Here is a 19,205-nt window from a genome sequence, read left to right on the forward strand (position 1 = left end):
TTATTGTGGAATATTTTAAGACCACTCAAACTCCAGTGGCTGAAGAAAGTCACATATCAATATTTAACATTCCAAGAGTGAGAAAATTCCCCTTCCATAGTAGATAGATGGGAGAGTAAATATCTGTGAACAATAATACAGCCTATCACAACTATATATTTTAACTTCTTTAGCTTCAGAAGTCTCAACTTCAAAAGGAAAGGGTATTAATCTTTGTTTCCATTATACATAGCTCAAAGATGGTATTTCATCTCTTCATTCAATAAATATTACTAAGTGGTTTGAGAAAAAAATACATATGCACATGAAAAGTTATGTGATATAAATTTACATAAAGGAATGTCAAAAGCCTCCTTTGCTAAATGTTTGACAAAGGAATTGGCTATTAGTTCCTTGGACTTCTTTTCTGACTCCTACTGATTTAATAGAAGAAATAAGTCTGCTTAGAAGTGTAGCTGTTCAGGGGCTCCTGGGTGGCAGAGTCGGTTAAGCATCCAGCTCTTGGTTTCAGCTCAGGTCATGGTCTTGGGATTATGGAATAGAGCCCAGCATTGGGCTCTGTGCTGAGTATGCTTGGGACTCCCTCTTCCTCTGCACCTCACCTCTCCTCTCTCTCTCTCTCTCTATCTCTCCGTTTCTTTCTCTCTCTCAAGTAAATCTTTTTTTTTTTTTTTAAGTGGATCTATCCAAATGTAGACCCAATAACATTGGGTGGTAGTAAGCTAATAGAGTGGCAGAGGCATGAATGCCATTTAGAAAAGATATGGAAGCAGTTTTAGTACTTGAAGTATTGTTGGCCTTTGAGTCACAAAATGTGTGGTTCAATTTTTCATTCATAGTCTAGATGAAGAGTTCACCAAAACCTCAAATTCTTGTGCCATCCTCAGCCAATATTCCTATTGTCTTTCACCTAGATGACAATAGCACATTGGAAGCTTCTTTGTTTTCTTTAGTCATGTGATGAGCTTATGAGAATAGGAAGGTCAAATCTCTGCTATCAGTTAGGGTAAAGTTTGATCTAACTGCATCTGTGAGGAATGAAACCTCATTTCCCTTGTCATACTAAAGAACTGCCAAACATGGAGATTACAGTTTTCCTACTTAAGACATTTCCCTACCACCTCAATCCAACATCCATATACTCAATAGCATCTACGCATTCTTTCTCCGGAATAGACTGAACACATGGTCACGAATCTGCTTGGTCTTGACGCCATAGATGATGGGGTTAATCATGGGTGGAAAAAGAAGATAGAAAATAGCAAGAAGTATATGGACGTGAGGGGCAGCCTGGCGAGCCACACGGTGCATGACTGAAGAGATGACCACAGGTGTGTAGGTGGACAAGATTGCACCTATGTGAGAGACACAAGTCCCAAAGGCCTTGTAGCGGGCCTCCTGAGAGGCAAGCTGTAGGACTGCCCGAAGGATGAAGATATAAGACAAGATAACAAACAGCAGGTCCAACACCACTATAAACATGGCCACAGCAATGCCATAAATATTGTTGAAGCGAGTATCCCCACAGGCCAGCCTTACCACGGCCATGTGCTCACAGTAGCAGTGGGCAATCATGGGGCCTCGGCAGTAGTGGAAGCGTTTGAGCAGAAAAGGGAGTGGAGTCATTAGTGTCACAGCCCGAGCCACAGCAGCCATGCCAATCTTGGTGATAAGGGGCCCAGTCAGCACTGTAGTGTAGTGCAAGGGCTTACAGATAGCCACGTAGCGGTCAAATGCCATGGCCAGCAGCACTGCTGACTCCATGATAGAGAAGGAATGGAGAAAGAACATCTGGACCAGACAGCCATAGAAACTGATCTCCCGATCTCTGAACCAAAAAACAGCTAACATTTTGGGAAGTGTTGTAGAGGAGAGGACCAGGTCAATGGTTGCCAACATGGCCAGAAAGAGGTACATGGGCTCATGGAGGGCTGCATCAGCCCGAATGATGAAGAGGAGGGTACAGTTGCCTAGCAGGGCCAGGGTATAGGCAAAGCAGAATGGAATGGAGATCCAGACATGCAGGTACTCCAAACCTGGAATTCCTACCAGCAAGAAGAAAGCTGGATGGGTTGTGGTAATATTGGAGGTTGTCATGGTTGTAGAAGTTTTTTTTGTCCGTTTTTACAGGGTCCCTTCACCTTCTATATATACCTTCTTAGGAGAATTAGCTCTTGTTCCCATTGCTATACCTTAAGCAAAATTAGTTAGTAGTCCTCATAGACTTGGATAGGCATAATCCATATTTTCTACCCTTAAGAAACTTTGAATCTCATTGAGTAGGTAGAACATTAAACATCATTAGAATTGATATCACAAGACACTTACATAAAGGAATGGAGAAGGGGTAGTGTTTTCTGTGCTCATGGTAACACCAGGAATACCCTGATTAAAAAAAAATAAATAAATGTTCATCATCACTAGCCATCAGGGAGATTCAAATTAAAACCACATTGAGATACTATCTTCCACCAGTTAGAATGGCCAAAATTAGCAAGACAGGAAACAACATGTGTTGGAGAGATGTGGAGAAAGGGGAACCCTCTTACACTGTTGGTGGGAATGCAAGTTGGTGCAGCCACTTTGGAAAACAGTGTGGAGATTTCTCAAGAAATTAAAAATAGAGCTTCCCTATGACCCTGCAATTGCACTACTGGGTATTTACCCCAAAGATACAAATGGAGTGAAAAGAAGGGCCATCTGTACCCCAATGTTTATAGCAGCAATGGCCACGGTCGCCAAACTACGGAAAGAACCAAGATGCCCTTCAATGGATGAATGGATAAGGAAGATGTGGTCCATATACACTATGGAGGATTATGCCTCCATCAGAAAGGATGAATACCCAACTTGTGTAGCAACATGGACAGGACTAGAAGAGATTATGCTGAGTAAAATAAGTCAAGCAGAGAGAGTCAATTATCATATGGTTTCACTTATTTGTGGAGCATAACAAATAGCATGGAGGACAAGGGGAGATGGAGAGGAGAAGGGAATTGAGGGAAATTGGAAGGGGAGGTGAACCATGAGACATTATGGATTCTGAAAAACAATCTGAGGGTTTTAAAGAGGCTGGGGGGTGGGAGGTTGGGGGAACCAGGTGGTGGGTATTGGGGAGGGCATGGATTGCATGGAGTACTGGGTGTGGTGCAAAAAACAATGAATACTATTACGCTGAAAAGAAAGTTTTAAAAAAATGAAAATGTTTAAATCAATCCATTTCTTTAGAATATGTGTTGGTACCATTCTACATGACAAGTTCACAATCACAAAAAGCAATTTTCTGCCATGAAATCTTAGGCCTTGCATATCTATATAAGTCAAATAAAGCTTACAATTTCTAGTTCCCCTATTAATCACAGTATCTGTTTAACACCACTCTATTGGATATGATTGCCAGTAGCCACATGTTGTTGTTTAAATTTGTTCAAAATTTTGTTATGAGTTATCCAGTATCTCAGTCACAATACTTTTTAAGTGCTCAACAGCCACCATCACTAGTGGCTACCATAATGGACTGCTCAGATACAGAATAGTTCCATCATTGTGAGAACTGCTCTAGAACATGTCTTTCTGGTCCTTTCCACACCCACAAATCTCTAAGCATAGCCCAGCCTCCAGCTTATTGAGACAATAAGGAGCTGTGCCTTTTGGTTCTCTATGTAAATTTGTGTTAAAATCCCTATTCATGTGAGTTTCCCTCCACTCATCTTCCAGCTTCTTCATTTTCATCACAGAAGACCTCTTATCTTTAGGAAGACTGATATCTGGCTTCCATAACAAATGCCCTTTATTCTTAACAATTTTTATCTTTCCCTCTAGTTCACTTTTCTTTTTTCAAATCATTAAACATTGGAATTGCCCTGTTTTTATGCAATCTCTTTTCTCTTATAAGATCCAAGTAATTTTTGTAAGCATTGAGATAATATTTAAAATATTTCCACTATAACAGAACAAAGCAAGTTCTGAAAAATTTGGTCTCTTTTCAATCATAAATCAATTTCAAAAACTTGATATGTCTAAGATATCATAGTTAATAATTCGACAACTGAGTTTGAGTTCTAGCTTTCTCCAATTCCAATGTCCTAAATAACTAGACTGTTTTGCTCTTATCTGAATGCCTAATAAGTAACACACACTCAGTATACCCAAATTGAAAACTAATTTCTTTCCATGCAGTACAGAAAATTTTTAAAACCTTAAGTTCTGGGATCAAGTGCCTGCATGACCTTGCATAAATCCCTTATTTTCAAGCCCCTGTTTCCCCCTCTATAAATGAGGAATAGCAATCCCCTGCTTTTATGTGAGAATTGTAGGGGAGGATAGTAAGTGGGACTATATATAAAATCCTTTTGTTCAGTTAGTGTTTGCTGAACCTTATTTGTCATTTAAGTATATATTTCTCTTCCTCTATAGAACCATACTTTAAAAAAATTAATATTCTCCCTTCTTTGATCTTATATCCTCCTATGCAAATCTCTGCCTCTCTTCACAGAAAACATATAGAAAATGCTTTTATTCTGTCTCAACATTCTCTCAAATATCATTTGGCACTCAAACACTCAAATATGTATTCCATTCTCATTACTTTCCTGAAACTGCTCTCATCTGGACCACCAAAGACCTTCAGAATGATGGTGCCATTGTAACTTACCTGCTTTCAAGCAACTTGACTTCTCAGCAACTTTTATCTGAATTGACAGCAGTCTCTCTTTTAAAACCCTCTTTACTGTTGGGTACATTGATGCTACCATTTCCATCTCCCTTAGCTTGTCATTTTAGTCTCCAGTTTCTAATTACTGCTGAGTATTGAATTTCTTGAGGGCTCAATATCAAATTTCATTCAATTATTTTTTGTGGGTTTTGCCTTTATTATTTATTTCTTTTAATTTCTTATTTTTTATTAACATATTCCATTCAATTTTATATTCAGAAAACATTTAGTAAATATATTCAACAAGTTTTGGGGAGGGTAAATATTTTTACTAAATTGGTTAAGGATAAATCTAAGACCAAGACAGGCTGATGCCTTCATAAAACACATTTACTAAAGGTTTGTAAAGAATAATAACCTAATACGTAAGTTACATAGGAGAGTGAGAAGAAGTCCTGAGGCTGGAGAGAGAGAGAATATAGCAGTTTTAAATAAAGAGATCAGGATAGGCCTCATTGGGAAGGGAACTTGAGCAACGATTGAATGAGGTAAGAAAATAGCTTAGTATCTAGTCTCTTTTTAAAAGGCAGAACCTAGGTTCCATACAGGTAATTTTGTGGGGAAAATGATGGGGAACAAGAAGGAGATGAAAGAATGAAACAGGAAAGTACAGAATCCTAACCAAGCATGCATTACTGAGCTGGGTCATTTTGATCTATGTGTCCAATCCCACAGGAAGAATCACGTAGAAGGCACCTCCAAATTGTCCACTGGAGACATGGAAGAGGGGCATATTTATCCACTGGTTTCCACCCCACCCAGGGCAAGGGTTCACCCAAAGAGTGTTAATTTCTTCATGCTTCCAGGTTCACATATGCACCAGGGTAGCTGAGCAGTCTCCTGCAGGTGCCCCATGTAATGGAGCAGAGAAGCCCAGAGGCAGGATGCAGCTGAAGTCAGGCTATATCTGCGCGAAGGCTATACCTGTGGTTGTCACAGCATTGACCAAAACAAAAAGGTGAATGAGAGGAAGTGAGGCATAAAAGATGAAAAATATAAAGAAATAGACCCCAGTGACAAACTCTAAGCAAAAGGAACAGTCATAACAAATGTTCTAAAACAGAAATATGCCTAATGTTCAAAGCTGAGCTACCAGGCCAGTGTTGCTAGATGATGTGAATGAGTGAGAGAGATATAGAGGCCATAAAGATGGGGTGAGACCACACAGGGCCTTGTAGCCCTTTGTAGAACTTGGCAAATGCTCATTTCTCTCAAAGATATCTTTAGAGCAAAGAAATGACATCCTTGACAAATTTTAAGATTCTTCTAACCTCTATGATAAGAATTGCATGAAAGTGTAAGGGTATAAGGAGAAAAGACTCTGTGGCTATTCCAGAGATTAGGGAAGGGAGGATGTTAGTTAAGAACCAGGATGGCCACTTCCTCATATCAGGGAGATCATATGATAGTTGTCTTTCTCTGCTTGACTTATTTCGCTAAACAAGATGGGATTGGGAGGGAGACAAACCATAAGTGACTCTTAATCTCACAACAAACTGAGGGTTGCCGGGGGGAGGGGGTTTGGGAGAAGGGGGTGGGATTATGGACATTGGGGAGGGTATGTGATTTGGTGAGTGCTGTGAAGTGTGTAAACCTGGTGATTCACAGACCTGTACCCCTGGGGATAAAAATATATGTTTATAAAAAATAAAAAATTAAAAATAAATAAATAAATAAATAAACACAGGAGATTAGTTAAATAATTATGAACCAGGATGGCCCTGTTTGTGGTGAGAAGCAATCCAATTTTGGATATATTTGAGAAAAGAACCATGGAATCTAACAGATTAAATGTAGGTCATGCGAGAAAAGGGAGTCAAAGATGTCAGGGAGAGGGGCGCCTGGGCGGCTCAGTTGGTTGGATGACTGCCTTCGGCTCAGGTCATGATCTTGGGAGTCCCGGGATCGAGTCCCACATCGGGCTCCCAGCTCCATGGGGAGTCTGCTTCTCCCTCTGACCTTCTCCTCGCTCATGTTCTCTCTCACTGTCTCTCTCTCAAATAAATAAATAAAATCTTAAAAAAAAAAAAAAGATGTCAGGGAGAGATTTGGCTTCAACACCAATAAAAGGAATTTTCTCAACTGAGGTGGGGGAATGTTGTGGAGGAGGGGATCAAGATGTTACCTGTGTATATGTTGTTTGAGAGGTCAATCAGAAATCTAAGTGAACATGTTGATGCATTTGTATACTTGACACTGGAATTTGAGAGATTTTTGTCTGCTGGTAAAAACTGGGTATCACTGGGAGCAGGTAAGATCTATAAGCCTGAAATCACTGAGACAGTAAGGGTTCATGAAGAACAGAGAACCAAGGGCTCAATCCCAACAGTAAGAACTAGGGTGGAAAGGATTTAGGGTAAGGAGTTGAGGAAGAGTCAGCAAAAGAGACTGAAAATGGCATCTTGTCCACATTTCCAGAACATCCGTTTCTTGAAAGGCTATTGAATGTAATGAATGCATCAAGGAGGAGGGAACTATTACCATGTTTAATGCGACTAGTGAGTCAGATCATTCCAAAACAGAACTGGCCTTCTATTGAGAAATGCAATGGTTAGATACTTTGGTAAGAAATTTTTCTAGAATAGAGGGAGACAATGCCTGTTTTGATTGAGTTAGATGGAGGAGGAGGAGTGTGGGAAGGAATTAAGTCGGTTAATATGGCTCCCTCTTTTGAGGAGGTTTGCTGCAAAGACCAACAGTAAAAGAGACAGTAAAAGGGATACTGGCTGCACAGGAAAGTACAGTAAAGGGAAGGCTATTTGTGCATGTGCATGTTTGTATGCATGTATGTGGGTTGTGTGTGTGAGTACTCAATTGTTTTTAAGAAGGAAAGGGAAAAATGGCATGTTTTTAAATGGAACAGAATTATCCAGTGGCAAGGGGCCTTAAAATAGAGGACAGAAATGAAACTATTGTTTTGTAACAGTCTTTTAATATAATCCTTTTTCTAGGTGTTCTACTACTTACCCTGAATTTGGTTATCAGATCCTAAAACCTTGAATATAAATTTCCCTATCTTCCTCTTTAAGCCGCAGGCTAATCTATCCAACAATTTGATATTCCACTGTAGCAGTCACAGATATCTCAATTCACTCTCAAGGCATTAATCTTCATATGCATTCCACATCTCAGGACATTGTATCCTCTCCAACCAGTTGCTCAACGTAAAATCAAGTCATCCTTGATTTAGTCTGTCAGCAGGTCCAATTGGGTCAACCTCCATAGTTAGTTGGAAAGTTGCTTACTCCAATTAATGTCCACACTATTCAAGCACTATTATCTCTCACGACTGGAAAAAAAGATGCCTAACAGGTATACAGATTTCTGGGTTTGTCCTTCAGTTTCTATCCTTCTCCAAATACCATCCATATTGCAGAATGAAGGGACTATGCCTTATTCACTTCTATAACCTCAGCCTCTCACATACATGGTTAAGTGTTAACTATTTCATCAAATGAAGCATGAACAACCAGACTACTGGAAAATAGGTCTTCTCACCCTGCTCAGACCTTCCTATACTATCCAAGCCCAGAATATTTGGTTATATTCTAATTATATATAACGTTGAATCAGGATAGAAATTCTAAGAAAGCTACACCAGCCTTGGTTACATGTATTAGAATAAAATCCAAATCCCATTAGAGAGGGTTTTTCCATGTGTTTTTAATATTTGCACTTCTTTGCCAGGTTGAGCTCTTGGCTTTGTAGGAAACAAACTTAAGACAGCAGGAACTTTTTTTCATTTTTCACTAGCATATATTCACAGTTGCCAAGAACAGTGCCTGCTACATAACACACTCTATAACTGATTAGTGTTCCAACATACCTGTTGCATCTTAACCCTCAGTAAATATGCAAAACCTAACATAATTGACTTTACCTCTCAGTCTCTATATTCTTCTGGCTTACTGTCTACCTTCTGAACATAACTGATGACCCTATGACTTGACCATACTTCCTCACACAATGAAAGTTACCTGTTCTTTGCAATTTCTTCCCCCAAACACAGGGTGTCCAACAGTGCATGAACCCTATTTCTGTTAAAGCTCATAAAAAATATACCTCTCTCAGAATCAGAATCTCAGTATAGGAGAATGAATGGAGCCCGTCATCATCCCCTACTATCCAGAACCTAGGAACCTGTTTTGTAGTGAATATTTTATCTTGTCTGTACTGTTTCAAGAGCCAAAAATGTCAACACTAGACCACAGAACTTGTCTATTTTTTTCTCCCAAAAGTGCTTAGATAAGTCTCTGTACACAGAAAGTACTCAGTTATGCTTGCAATAAATATATCTTAAAAAGATATCCAAATGATGAATTTGAAAGACTAAGACCCAGAGACAGGAAGATAGTCACTGACCTAAGGTCCTTTAAGGATGTGGCTTGCGGGAGAAGAACCTATAAGAAACGAATCCCATTGCACCACTCAAAAGGTGCCAGAATGATTAGGCCATCAGCAACTCTGGAAGAACCTGGAACTCCAAAAAATGGAGGGAAAAAATAAAATTTTACAAAGTATCTGTCTGCCTGCTCTAGGTATAGTAAAAGATTTTGAAGATTACGGATATTTTTATCTATGGAGTTTCAAGGGTATGGACTCAATTTTATCAATGTGAGATGCTCACACATTTTGTTTGCAAGATTTAAAAATTTATTTCCAAGTATAAATACTGAAGTATAAAATGATCGAACTCATAGGGGATATAGCAAAATGTGAGTTTTTATTAGAGAGGAGCATGAAGTAATTACCACTAAAAAGTCTTTGCTGATGATGATTAAGCAAGAGTGAAAGTTTACACTGTTGTGACAATTTGTGCACACTTCTAAAACCAGTCTCTATTGTATCAATCTCTACTGTACGGTCTCTATCATAATACTCAAGTGGCTCTGTTTCAAAAAGAGTAGAGGAGAATCACATTTGTTTTCTCTTATTTCTTTGATTTAGAATCTTGAATTTCCAAGACCATATTCTTATTGCAAAGATTATTTGGGCTCTATATATTTGAAATGGCATTGCAAAATGATTTCCTGTAGAGCTTACAGTGTGGCAGAGGTTGTTCTAAAGACTATTTTAAAGAATAATGCCAAAATAAATGGCTCTAATTTTTTCCCTTAATACACATTCCCCCGCCCCAATTTAAAAAGCATGAATTTCCTAGAAAGAGACAATTAGACAGTGGTAGAACTAGCATGTTTCAATAAACATGTCATTATCCAAAAATACATATTTTTTACCTCTCCCTGTATCTTTTTAGTTCAGTCCTCATTTTCTCTCACTTGACTAATGCAGAAGCCTCCTAATTGGAACAGGGATACTGGCAAATTTGGGAAAAGAAATGATCAGTGAGAAATGACAGGATCCACTTAGAAATAATCAGCCAAACTTTATGGAGGTGAACTAGTGTCTGGCATAGAAAAGTGGGAGTTTCTGGAATTTGTAGACAAAATATTTGGGTTGGACTGTTAGGACTTTTACCTCCTCAACTGAAGAGCCAAAATACTTGTAGAACATAAGGAATAACATGGAGAACATTAGGAGAAGGAAAGGAAAAGTGAACTGGGGGACATCGGAGGGGGAGACAAACTATTTGACTGTGAACTCTGAGAAACAGAGGGTTTTGGAGGGGAAGTGTCAGGGGGTAGGGAGAACCTGGTGGTGGGTATTGAGCGCACGTATTGCATGGAGCACTGGGTGTGGTACATCAACAATGAATCTTGGAACAGTGAAAAAATAAAATTTTTAAAAAGAGCCAAAATAGGGGCACCCCAGTGTCTCAGTGGGTTGAAGCCTCTGCCTTCAGCTCAGGTCGTGTTCCCAGGGTCCTGGGATGGAGCCCCACATTGGGCTCTCTGCTTCGCGGGGAGCCTGCTTTTTCCTCTCTCTCTGCCTGCTTGTGATCTCTGTCTGTCAAATGAATGAATAAAATCTTAAAAAAAAAAAAAAAAAGAACCAAAATAGAGGCAATAAAGGAATTGGGAAGAGCGAGCAGGGAGCGGATACTGAGGCTAGCTGTAGGAGGAAATTGAGAGTGCCCTTATCCTTTCTCACTCTCCACACCTGTTACCTCTTTCTTGTTTCCCTTAGTCCAGCTTTGTTCGCAGTGATTTGTCTGATGTAGAATTCTTGGCCAGTCCATTAGCTTCATGCAGCTTCAGTGGAAGTTGTTTGAGAAGGAGGGAGCTGGGAAGGGAGCCACTGGCTTTGTCTTTGCAAGTCTCTGATCTCCTCTGAAAAGGTTGTAGAAGCACAAACTGGGTTTTCAGGGGCTCATGGAAGGCTCCGCCTCTTCTCTACAGATTAACACAAGGGAACTCCCCTGACTCAGGGCTCCCACCCCTGGAGTTTCCCCGCAGCCCATGCCCCTCCCATATCTCCCAGGGGTCATGCTTAACTCTTCAGACACCAAGCACTTCAGGTAGATCCTTGTGCCTTAGTTTTTAATTTGCTTCTGCTTACCTCTACCTGCTCCTTGCAGTGTCTTCTAATAAAGAGAGCCTTATTAAAACATAAACTTCACCCAATTCCTGTTCGACTGTGACCTGCAAAGGGAGGATCTCCACCTTAACCAAGCAAAGTTATCTGATCTTATTTTGCATACATTTTACATATTGACTGAAGCTAAGCAGATTCTAGCTAACTTTGGAATGCAATTAGTAACTTTGGAATGACACTTCCCTGATCTCAGATCTGCTTCCTTCCTCTAAAATGGAAATAAGTCCAGTTGTTCCTAAATCACTGGAAGAATAGATCACTAACTATATAATCAAGAAGCCATTATGATGTTGATGATGATATGATTACTTATTAATAATTCAGATATTTATAAATAAGAGTGATAGTCTACCTACAGCTGACTTTCATGCTATTTTTCAAAGAAGGAAACTAGTTAATATCAGGGTCTGCCATGAACTTTGCTCACTACAGTTTTCCATAACTTTAATTTTAAAGATGCTTTTTAAATTGTCTTTATTTTGTCTTATTGTGATTAGAGGATAGCTCTCATATTAAGTGTTCTTAACAAATTTTTAGTGTATAATACATTATTGACTATAGGTACAGTTTTTGTACAGAGTCATGGTTTTTTTGATTGTTTACAAATTTGAGAAGGAGTAAACCAACAAATTTTGTTTATTTACAAATTTGAGAAGGAGTTAGTTATTTAAATATTTGGTAGAATTCACCAATTTAACCCTGTGTTTCTGGGTTTTTCTTTAATGGGAGGTTTTGATTACTGATTTAATTTTCACACAAGTTATGCTTAGGGTTTCTATTTCTGCATGATTTAGTTTTGGTAAGTTATGTTTTAAAAGCAATCTCAAAGCTCTATGCCCCAGCTATACATATTCCCTTTTGACAGAAGTATACTGGATCCTACTTCATCTTTCCTAACTTTGGCCTTGGAGTAATGTGGACTCAGCACTCTCCCATGATAGATGATCACCTAGGATATTGAGACAAAGTGAGATTGCCACATGACACCTTCATTTTTTTTAACATTTATTTATTTATTTTAGGGAGCATGCCCAAGCAGGGAGTGGATTCAGAGGGAGACAGATAGGATAGGAGAAAAATCTCAAGCAGACTTCTCTCTCTTTGGACATAGACATAAGTACAGCATGCCCATCTTAAAGATATATATATAGATATAGATATATTCCCAGTACCCAGCATAGATGTGGTACTCGATGTTTTGTGACTGGATTCTCAAGTAAATGAAGAATTCACATTCTTGGTGAAAACATAAGCTACATGTATTTGCAAAGAAAGTGTTGTATGATGGATAAAGAAATGTCAGAGGACATGTTTTACTCAAAATGTTTAATGAAAGGGACTGGCCATGAGAATATAGAGGTCAAAAGAAGTCAAAGACTACATAAGCTGATTCAATTGAAGAAATAAATTTTAACGAGCAAAACTGACTTAGAACCTGTAGTGCTGGAAGATCATGAGCTCCCCCAAACTGGTAGTGTTTACCCAGAGACTGGACATCAGCTTTCAGATTATTACAGTTACTCTTGCCTCAGATGAAATTTTGGTCCTTCCCAGGTCCTAATTCCAGTGACTCTGGAGAGAAACTCAGGTTCTCAAAGTCTTAGTAAAATTGAAAGCATCTTTGTGTCTTTAGATGACATTACCAAAGATAGAGTGAGTCAAGCCTTTGTCATGCCTCGTGATAGAGTGGGCTCTTTGGGAAGAAAGCAAAGTCAGCAGTTTGAATCCAAAGGCTATCAAAGGACATTGTACCATGAATCCTGATCAGACTGATGACTGAGTTTCAGGGCATCAATTGATTTTTTTTCATTTTACCAGGACATCATTTAGTTTTCCTCCTTGTGCATGTAAACTCTGGCATCCTTCTATTTCCTCTCATACCCCTGCCCCGATTCCAGCATTCAGTCTGTCCCACTCTTTCTCCACCTGCCTCTCACACTACACTTAGACATTCTTTCTTGGGAATAGTCCTAAGACTCGCTCACGAATCTGCTTGGTCTTGACACCATAGATGATGGGATTGATCATGGGTGGGAAGAGCAGATAGAAATTAGCAAATAGTATGTGGACATGAGGAGCAGCCTGGCGAGCCACACGGTGCATGACTGAAGAGATGACCACAGGTGTGTAAAAGGCTAAGATTGCACCTATGTGAGAGACACAAGTCCCAAAGGCCTTGTAGCGGGCCTCCTGAGAGGCAAGCTGTAGGACTGCCCGAAGGATGAAGATATAAGACAAGATAACAAACAGCAGGTCCAACACCACTATAAACATGGCCACAGCAATGCCATAGATATTGTTGAAGCGAGTATCCCCACAGGCCAGCCTTACCACGGCCATGTGCTCACAGTAGCAGTGGGCAATCATGGGGCCTCGGCAGTAGTGGAAGCGTTTGAGCAGAAAAGGGAGTGGAGTCATTAGTGTCACAGCCCGAGCCACAGCAGCCATGCCAATCTTGGTGATAAGGGGCCCAGTCAGCACCGTAGTGTAGTGCAGGGGCTTACAGATAGCCACGTAGCGGTCAAAGGCCATGGCCAGCAGCACTGCTGACTCCATGATAGAGAAGGAATGGAGAAAGAACATCTGGACCAGACAGCCATAGAAACTGATCTCCCGATCTCTGAACCAAAAAACAGCTAACATTTTGGGAAGTGTTGTAGAGGAGAGGACCAGGTCAATGGTTGCCAACATGGCCAGAAAGAGGTACATGGGCTCATGGAGGGCTGCATCAGCCTGAATAATGAAGAGGAGGGTACAGTTGCCTAGCAGGGCTAACGTATAGGCTGAGCAGAAGGGAATGGAAATCCAGTTATGTAAGTGCTCCAGGCCTGGGATTCCCATTAACACAAAGACTGCCGGATGGGTTGAGGTGATATTGGAGGCTGATGTGGCCATTGGAAATTTTCTTCCTGTCATCCACTTCCACAGGGCTCTTCCAGAAGGTATCCAGTATCGGCAGAATTATAGCATTCAATTTCAAACTCTGACCATTCACATGGAAGGATTAGCTCTTGATCTCATTTCTAGTCCTTCAATTAGAAAATAATCCTAATATACATTATGAGAAATACATGATCTCTGCCCTCAACATGTTTGAAAAGCATTGGGTAAGTGGCACCTGGGTGGCTCAGTGGGTTAAAGCTTCTGTACCGTCCCCCATTCCTGCCTGCCATTCTGCTTGTTTGTGATCTATCAAATAAATAAATAAATTATATATATATATATATATATATATATATATTAAAAATCATTGGGTAATCAACATTCAATATCAATTAAGCGAATATCACAAGGCACTCTTCATTGAGGAATTGAGTGGAAAAAGAGCTTTCTGTGGTCTTTGGCCCAGAACCACTTTGTAAAAGATATAGACCCCTGCTATGTTCAAATCTTACCCAAGACATTCACTGTCTTCCAATTGGTTCCAAACTCAGGCTGCATCTCTAATTATGAAAGGAGTGTCTCTGTCCTTCAGATGTCTATCTTGGCTGTATGAAAAATAATTAAGACTAGCACCTTCTAATATTTCATTTTCCTCCATGTTCTATAAATTTTTCTCTAGCAAGGGTTCCATAGGTCTTTATTTAATGCTCAGCAATCTCACCAACTAAAGGCGTATTTTTTTTAAAGATTTTATTTATTTATTTGACAGATAGAGATCACAAGTAGGCAGAGAGGCAGGCAGAGGGAGAGAGGGGGAAACAGGCTCCCTGCTGAGCAGAGCCCGATGTGGGGCTCAATCCCAGAACCCTGGGATCATGATCTGAGCTGAAGGCAGAAGCTTTAACCCACTGAGCTACCCAGGCGCCCCTAAAGGCGTATTTGCAGCCAACTTGAGAACATGAAAAGACCTATCATAGTTTTGCTTCACGTAAATTTAACTTCCATTTCTACATGCTTCTACCTTCACCCACTTTTCTTTCTAACATCCAGGACATTCAAAGGAAGAGATGCTCCACTCCCACCTTTTTGGAAGACTGAACTTTACACCATTCTTTTTCCTTCTGGGATCCTTTATCTTTCTATCTCCTTTTTATCCCTTTTATCATTCTCTTTGATAAAGCTTAAACATTTGTTTCTCAGAAATTTGATCTGTGCTTCCTTCTCTGTTTTCTCAGTTTATATTTTAAAGGTTTATTCTGAGAATGGAGATATCATTAAACAATTAGCACAATGGATAAATGGATAAAGAAAATGTGATACACACACGAATATTATTCAGCCATAAAGAAGGAAATCTTACCATTTGTAGTAGCATAGATGGAATTTGAGAGCATTATTCTAAGTGAAATAAGTCAGATAAAAAATACTGTACAATTTCAGGGTGCCTGGGTGGCTCAGTGGGTTAAGGCCTCTGTCTTCAACTCAGGTCATGGTTTCAGGATCCTGGGATCGAGACCTGCGTCAGGCTCTCTGCTCAGCGGGGAGCCTGCTTCCCCCTGCCCCCGCCTGCTTCTCTACCTGCTTGTGATCTCTGTCAAATAAATAAATAATATCTTTTAAAAAATAAATCTTTAAAAAAATACTGTACAATCTCACTTTTGTGTATAAGCTTTAAAAAATGAATAGATAGAAAAAGGAACCCTCATGCAATGTTGGTGGGAATGCAAATTGGTGCAGTCACTCTGGAAAATAGTAGAGAAATTCATTAAAATTTGGAAATAGACCCTATGATCCTATAGTCATAGTGCTGGGTATTTACCTAAAGAATACAAAAACACTTCAATACAAAATACAAAATTCAATACAATGCAAAAACAATTCAAAGGGATACATGCACCTCTGTTTATTGCAACATTATTTATAATAGCTAAATTAGGGAAGCAGCCCAAGTGTCCACCAATAGACAAAAGGATATGGAAGATGTGGTATATATATACACAATAGAATATTATTCAGCCATAAAAAAAATGAAATCTTGCCATTTACAAAAACATGGATGGATCTAGGGAGTATAATGTTATGTGAAATAAACCAGTCAGAGAAAGAAAAACACTATATGATTTCATTCATATGTGGAATTTAAGAAACAAAACAAATGAACAAAGGGGGAAAAAAAGACAAACCAAAGACTCTCAACTATAGTGAGCAAAGGGTTACCAGAGGGGAGGTAGGTGGGGGATGGGTGAAATAGGTGAAGGGGATTGGGAGTATCTTGATGAGCACTGAGTAATATATGGAATTGTTGACTCACTATGTTGTATACCTGAAACTAACAGAACACATGTTATTTACACTGAAATTAAGATTTTTAAAAATGAACTTGGAAAAAAAAATGAACTCATGAACAAAACAGATTTATGGCTACTAGGGGTGGGAGAAATAGGTGAAGGTAGACAAATGGTACAAACTTCCAGGTATAAGTTCTGGGGATGTTCTGTACAGCCTGGTGACTATAGTTAATATAGTTAATACTATAACATATATTTGAAAGTTGCAAAGAAAGTAGATCTTAGAAGTTCTCACCATCAGAAAAATATTGTAGCTATGTGATGTGATGAATGCTAACTCAACTTATTGTAGCAACCATTTTATAATATATATATCAAATCATTGTTGAACACCTCAAACTAATATAATTCTATGTCAATTATATCGTAAAGCTGGAAAAATTCGTTTTAAAAATAAAAACCATTAGCACAAATCTAGAATACAAAAATGTGCTTAGTAAATATGGGCATTTTTTTGAACTGCAGAAACTAAAAGTTAAGTCACTGACAATCACATATTTAGAAAATGTCAAATATTAAACCTGAACTTTGAGAACTCTTGTTTCCCGCCTTCAAATCCAATGTCTTAAGTTGCTGTATTCTTCCTCTACCTTGTTGTTCCACAGACAGTTCAAATTCAGCATGTCCAAGTGAAAGAAATAAAACTCTTAACTCCTCACCATGGTGTAGGGGAAAGTTTTAGAATTCTTAGGCATGAGTAATGATTGTGTCATCAGTCTACCAGCAGAAACTAACATTAATCTCTGATATTTTTAAAGTTTTAGCTTCTCAACCTATAACTGAAGGCAATAACCATACTTCCCATGATATACTTCCCCCAACCATCTCACCAAGTTTTATGGTGAGGAAAGACAAAAACATGTGAGAATAGACCCCGCAAACTGTGACCCATTGTGCACATGCTATTTGTGCTTACGGTCTTCCCCCTTTCTCCAATGTTTATTTTGATTAATATCAGCACCATCATGTATTCTTTGGCTTTGTCTCTTCCATCTAATCACCCCTTAACTTGGTTCCCCTTCACAGCACAATTTTATAAAAATTTGACTGTATTTGATCTCTACTTCCTCATCCCTCATTTAATTTCCAGTCCTTTCCAAGCCACCTTCCATCTCCACTCCTTCCCTTATGTTTTTTCCCCTTACTCTCTCCTTCTCCTTTTCTGTCTTCTTTTATTCCCTCTTTTATTTTCATATTACCTTACTAGGTGCTCGCTTTTGTTCCACTTGGATTTTTGTTTTTGTTTTGTTTTGTTTTGTTTTTTTATCATCTACATTCAGGGGATTATCAAATGCATAGCTTCTACTCTGAGTTCCAGACACGTGTATCCTACTGCCTATTGGACCTCTCCACTTAGATGTTCCACATTCATATCAAACAATACGGCCAAAATGGAAATCTTTTTATCTCCCCACAAACTATTTCCTCCCCTTGCATTGTCCATCTCAGCACATATTCTGGCCATCTATCCTGTAGCAAGGTCAGAAACCCAGGTATAATCCTTGATTCAATCCTCTCCCCCTTCCTTTGTATCCAGCTCATAAACAAATCCTATCAATCTGAAAAATTTATAATTTTTTATTTACAATCTGTAATTTATTCCCTGCTCTTTTCCTTATCCCCTGACAGCATTCTCATTTAATTTACCATCTTTCATCCAGACCACAAAAGTCTTATAACTGGTCTCTGTGGTCTGAATCTTGAGCGCTTCATATTCCATTCTCTATACTCCAGCCAAATAATCCATTAAACAGGCAAATTATACTGGGCCAGGGTTTGTCCCAAGACTTTCATGGAATTACCATTGCAGTGAGGATGAAATCCACACTCCTCACTCTGGTTTACAAGTCTCTGCATAGTCTGGCCCCTGTTCACTATTCAGCTTTCTCCCCTCTCACCTCTCCCTTCATTATGCTCCAGTCATAGACTCCTACCAGCTGCCAAAGCTCCTGGAGCTCTTTCTAAGTCAGTGATGCCCCCTTGATCCTGCCCCTAAATTGTCTCCCATGCTGCTTTTCTCCTCTCAGTGACTTTTGTCTTCCCAGATTCATATCACTGGCCTGTGTCACTATAATGACTACCCCTTTAAATAAATTAAAGATGACACAAAGAAATTCCATGCTCATGGGTTGGAAGAATGAATATTATTAAAATGTCAACACTATCCAAAGCACAAAGCTATCTACGGATTCAGTGCAATCAAGGTATCACAATCTTAGATTTCAAGATAGTCTACAAAGCTGTAATAACCAAAACAATATGGTACTGGCACAAAAATAGACATATAGATCTGTAAAACCAAATATCTCTCCCCTGGCAATGGAGAGAGGCAAAAGCAAAATTAAACCATTGGGACCACACCAAAATGAAAAGCTTTTGCACAGTGAAGGAAACTATCAACCGAAAAAGGCAAGGTACTGAACAGGAGAATATATTCAACACCAAAAAAAGCAAACTGATTAAAACATGGACAGAGGACCTGAATAGACACTTTTCCAAAGACATACAGATGATCAACAGACACATGATTGGTGATGTTGAACATCTTTCACCAGAGAAATGTGAATAAAAACCAGAATGATTTGAATCTCCTTGATGGCTAATGGATCTTGGAACACTTAAAACATAAAATTATAAAAAAAAAAACAACCCAGGATGAGCTACCCCTTTATACCTGTCATAGTGCTAAAATTAAGAAGAAACACACAAATATTGGTGAGAATGTGGAAAAAAAGGAAACTCTGTGCACTGTTGCTTAGAATGCA

At 39.1% G+C, this 19,205-nt stretch overlaps 2 protein-coding genes across 2 annotated transcripts; both read right to left on the reverse strand.

Annotated features, from left to right (window-relative positions):
* Window positions 1-1,152: 1,152 nt before the first annotated feature.
* On the reverse strand, window positions 1,153-2,097 carry LOC101691096 (olfactory receptor 52K1). The gene has a single exon (XM_004768230.2). It carries the CDS (start codon window positions 2,095-2,097, stop codon window positions 1,153-1,155), a length of 945 nt encoding a protein of 314 aa, XP_004768287.1.
* An 11,056-nt stretch (window positions 2,098-13,153) lies between these two features.
* LOC101690796 (olfactory receptor 52K1-like) lies at window positions 13,154-14,104 on the reverse strand. The gene has a single exon (XM_045071514.1). It carries the CDS (start codon window positions 14,102-14,104, stop codon window positions 13,154-13,156), a length of 951 nt encoding a protein of 316 aa, XP_044927449.1.
* Window positions 14,105-19,205: the final 5,101 nt, after the last annotated feature.

This window comes from Mustela putorius, unplaced genomic scaffold, assembly GCF_011764305.1.
Source record: "Mustela putorius furo isolate JIRA1106 unplaced genomic scaffold, ASM1176430v1.1 tig00003987_pilon_pilon_pilon, whole genome shotgun sequence".
Classification (NCBI taxonomy): domain Eukaryota; kingdom Metazoa; phylum Chordata; class Mammalia; order Carnivora; family Mustelidae; genus Mustela; species Mustela putorius.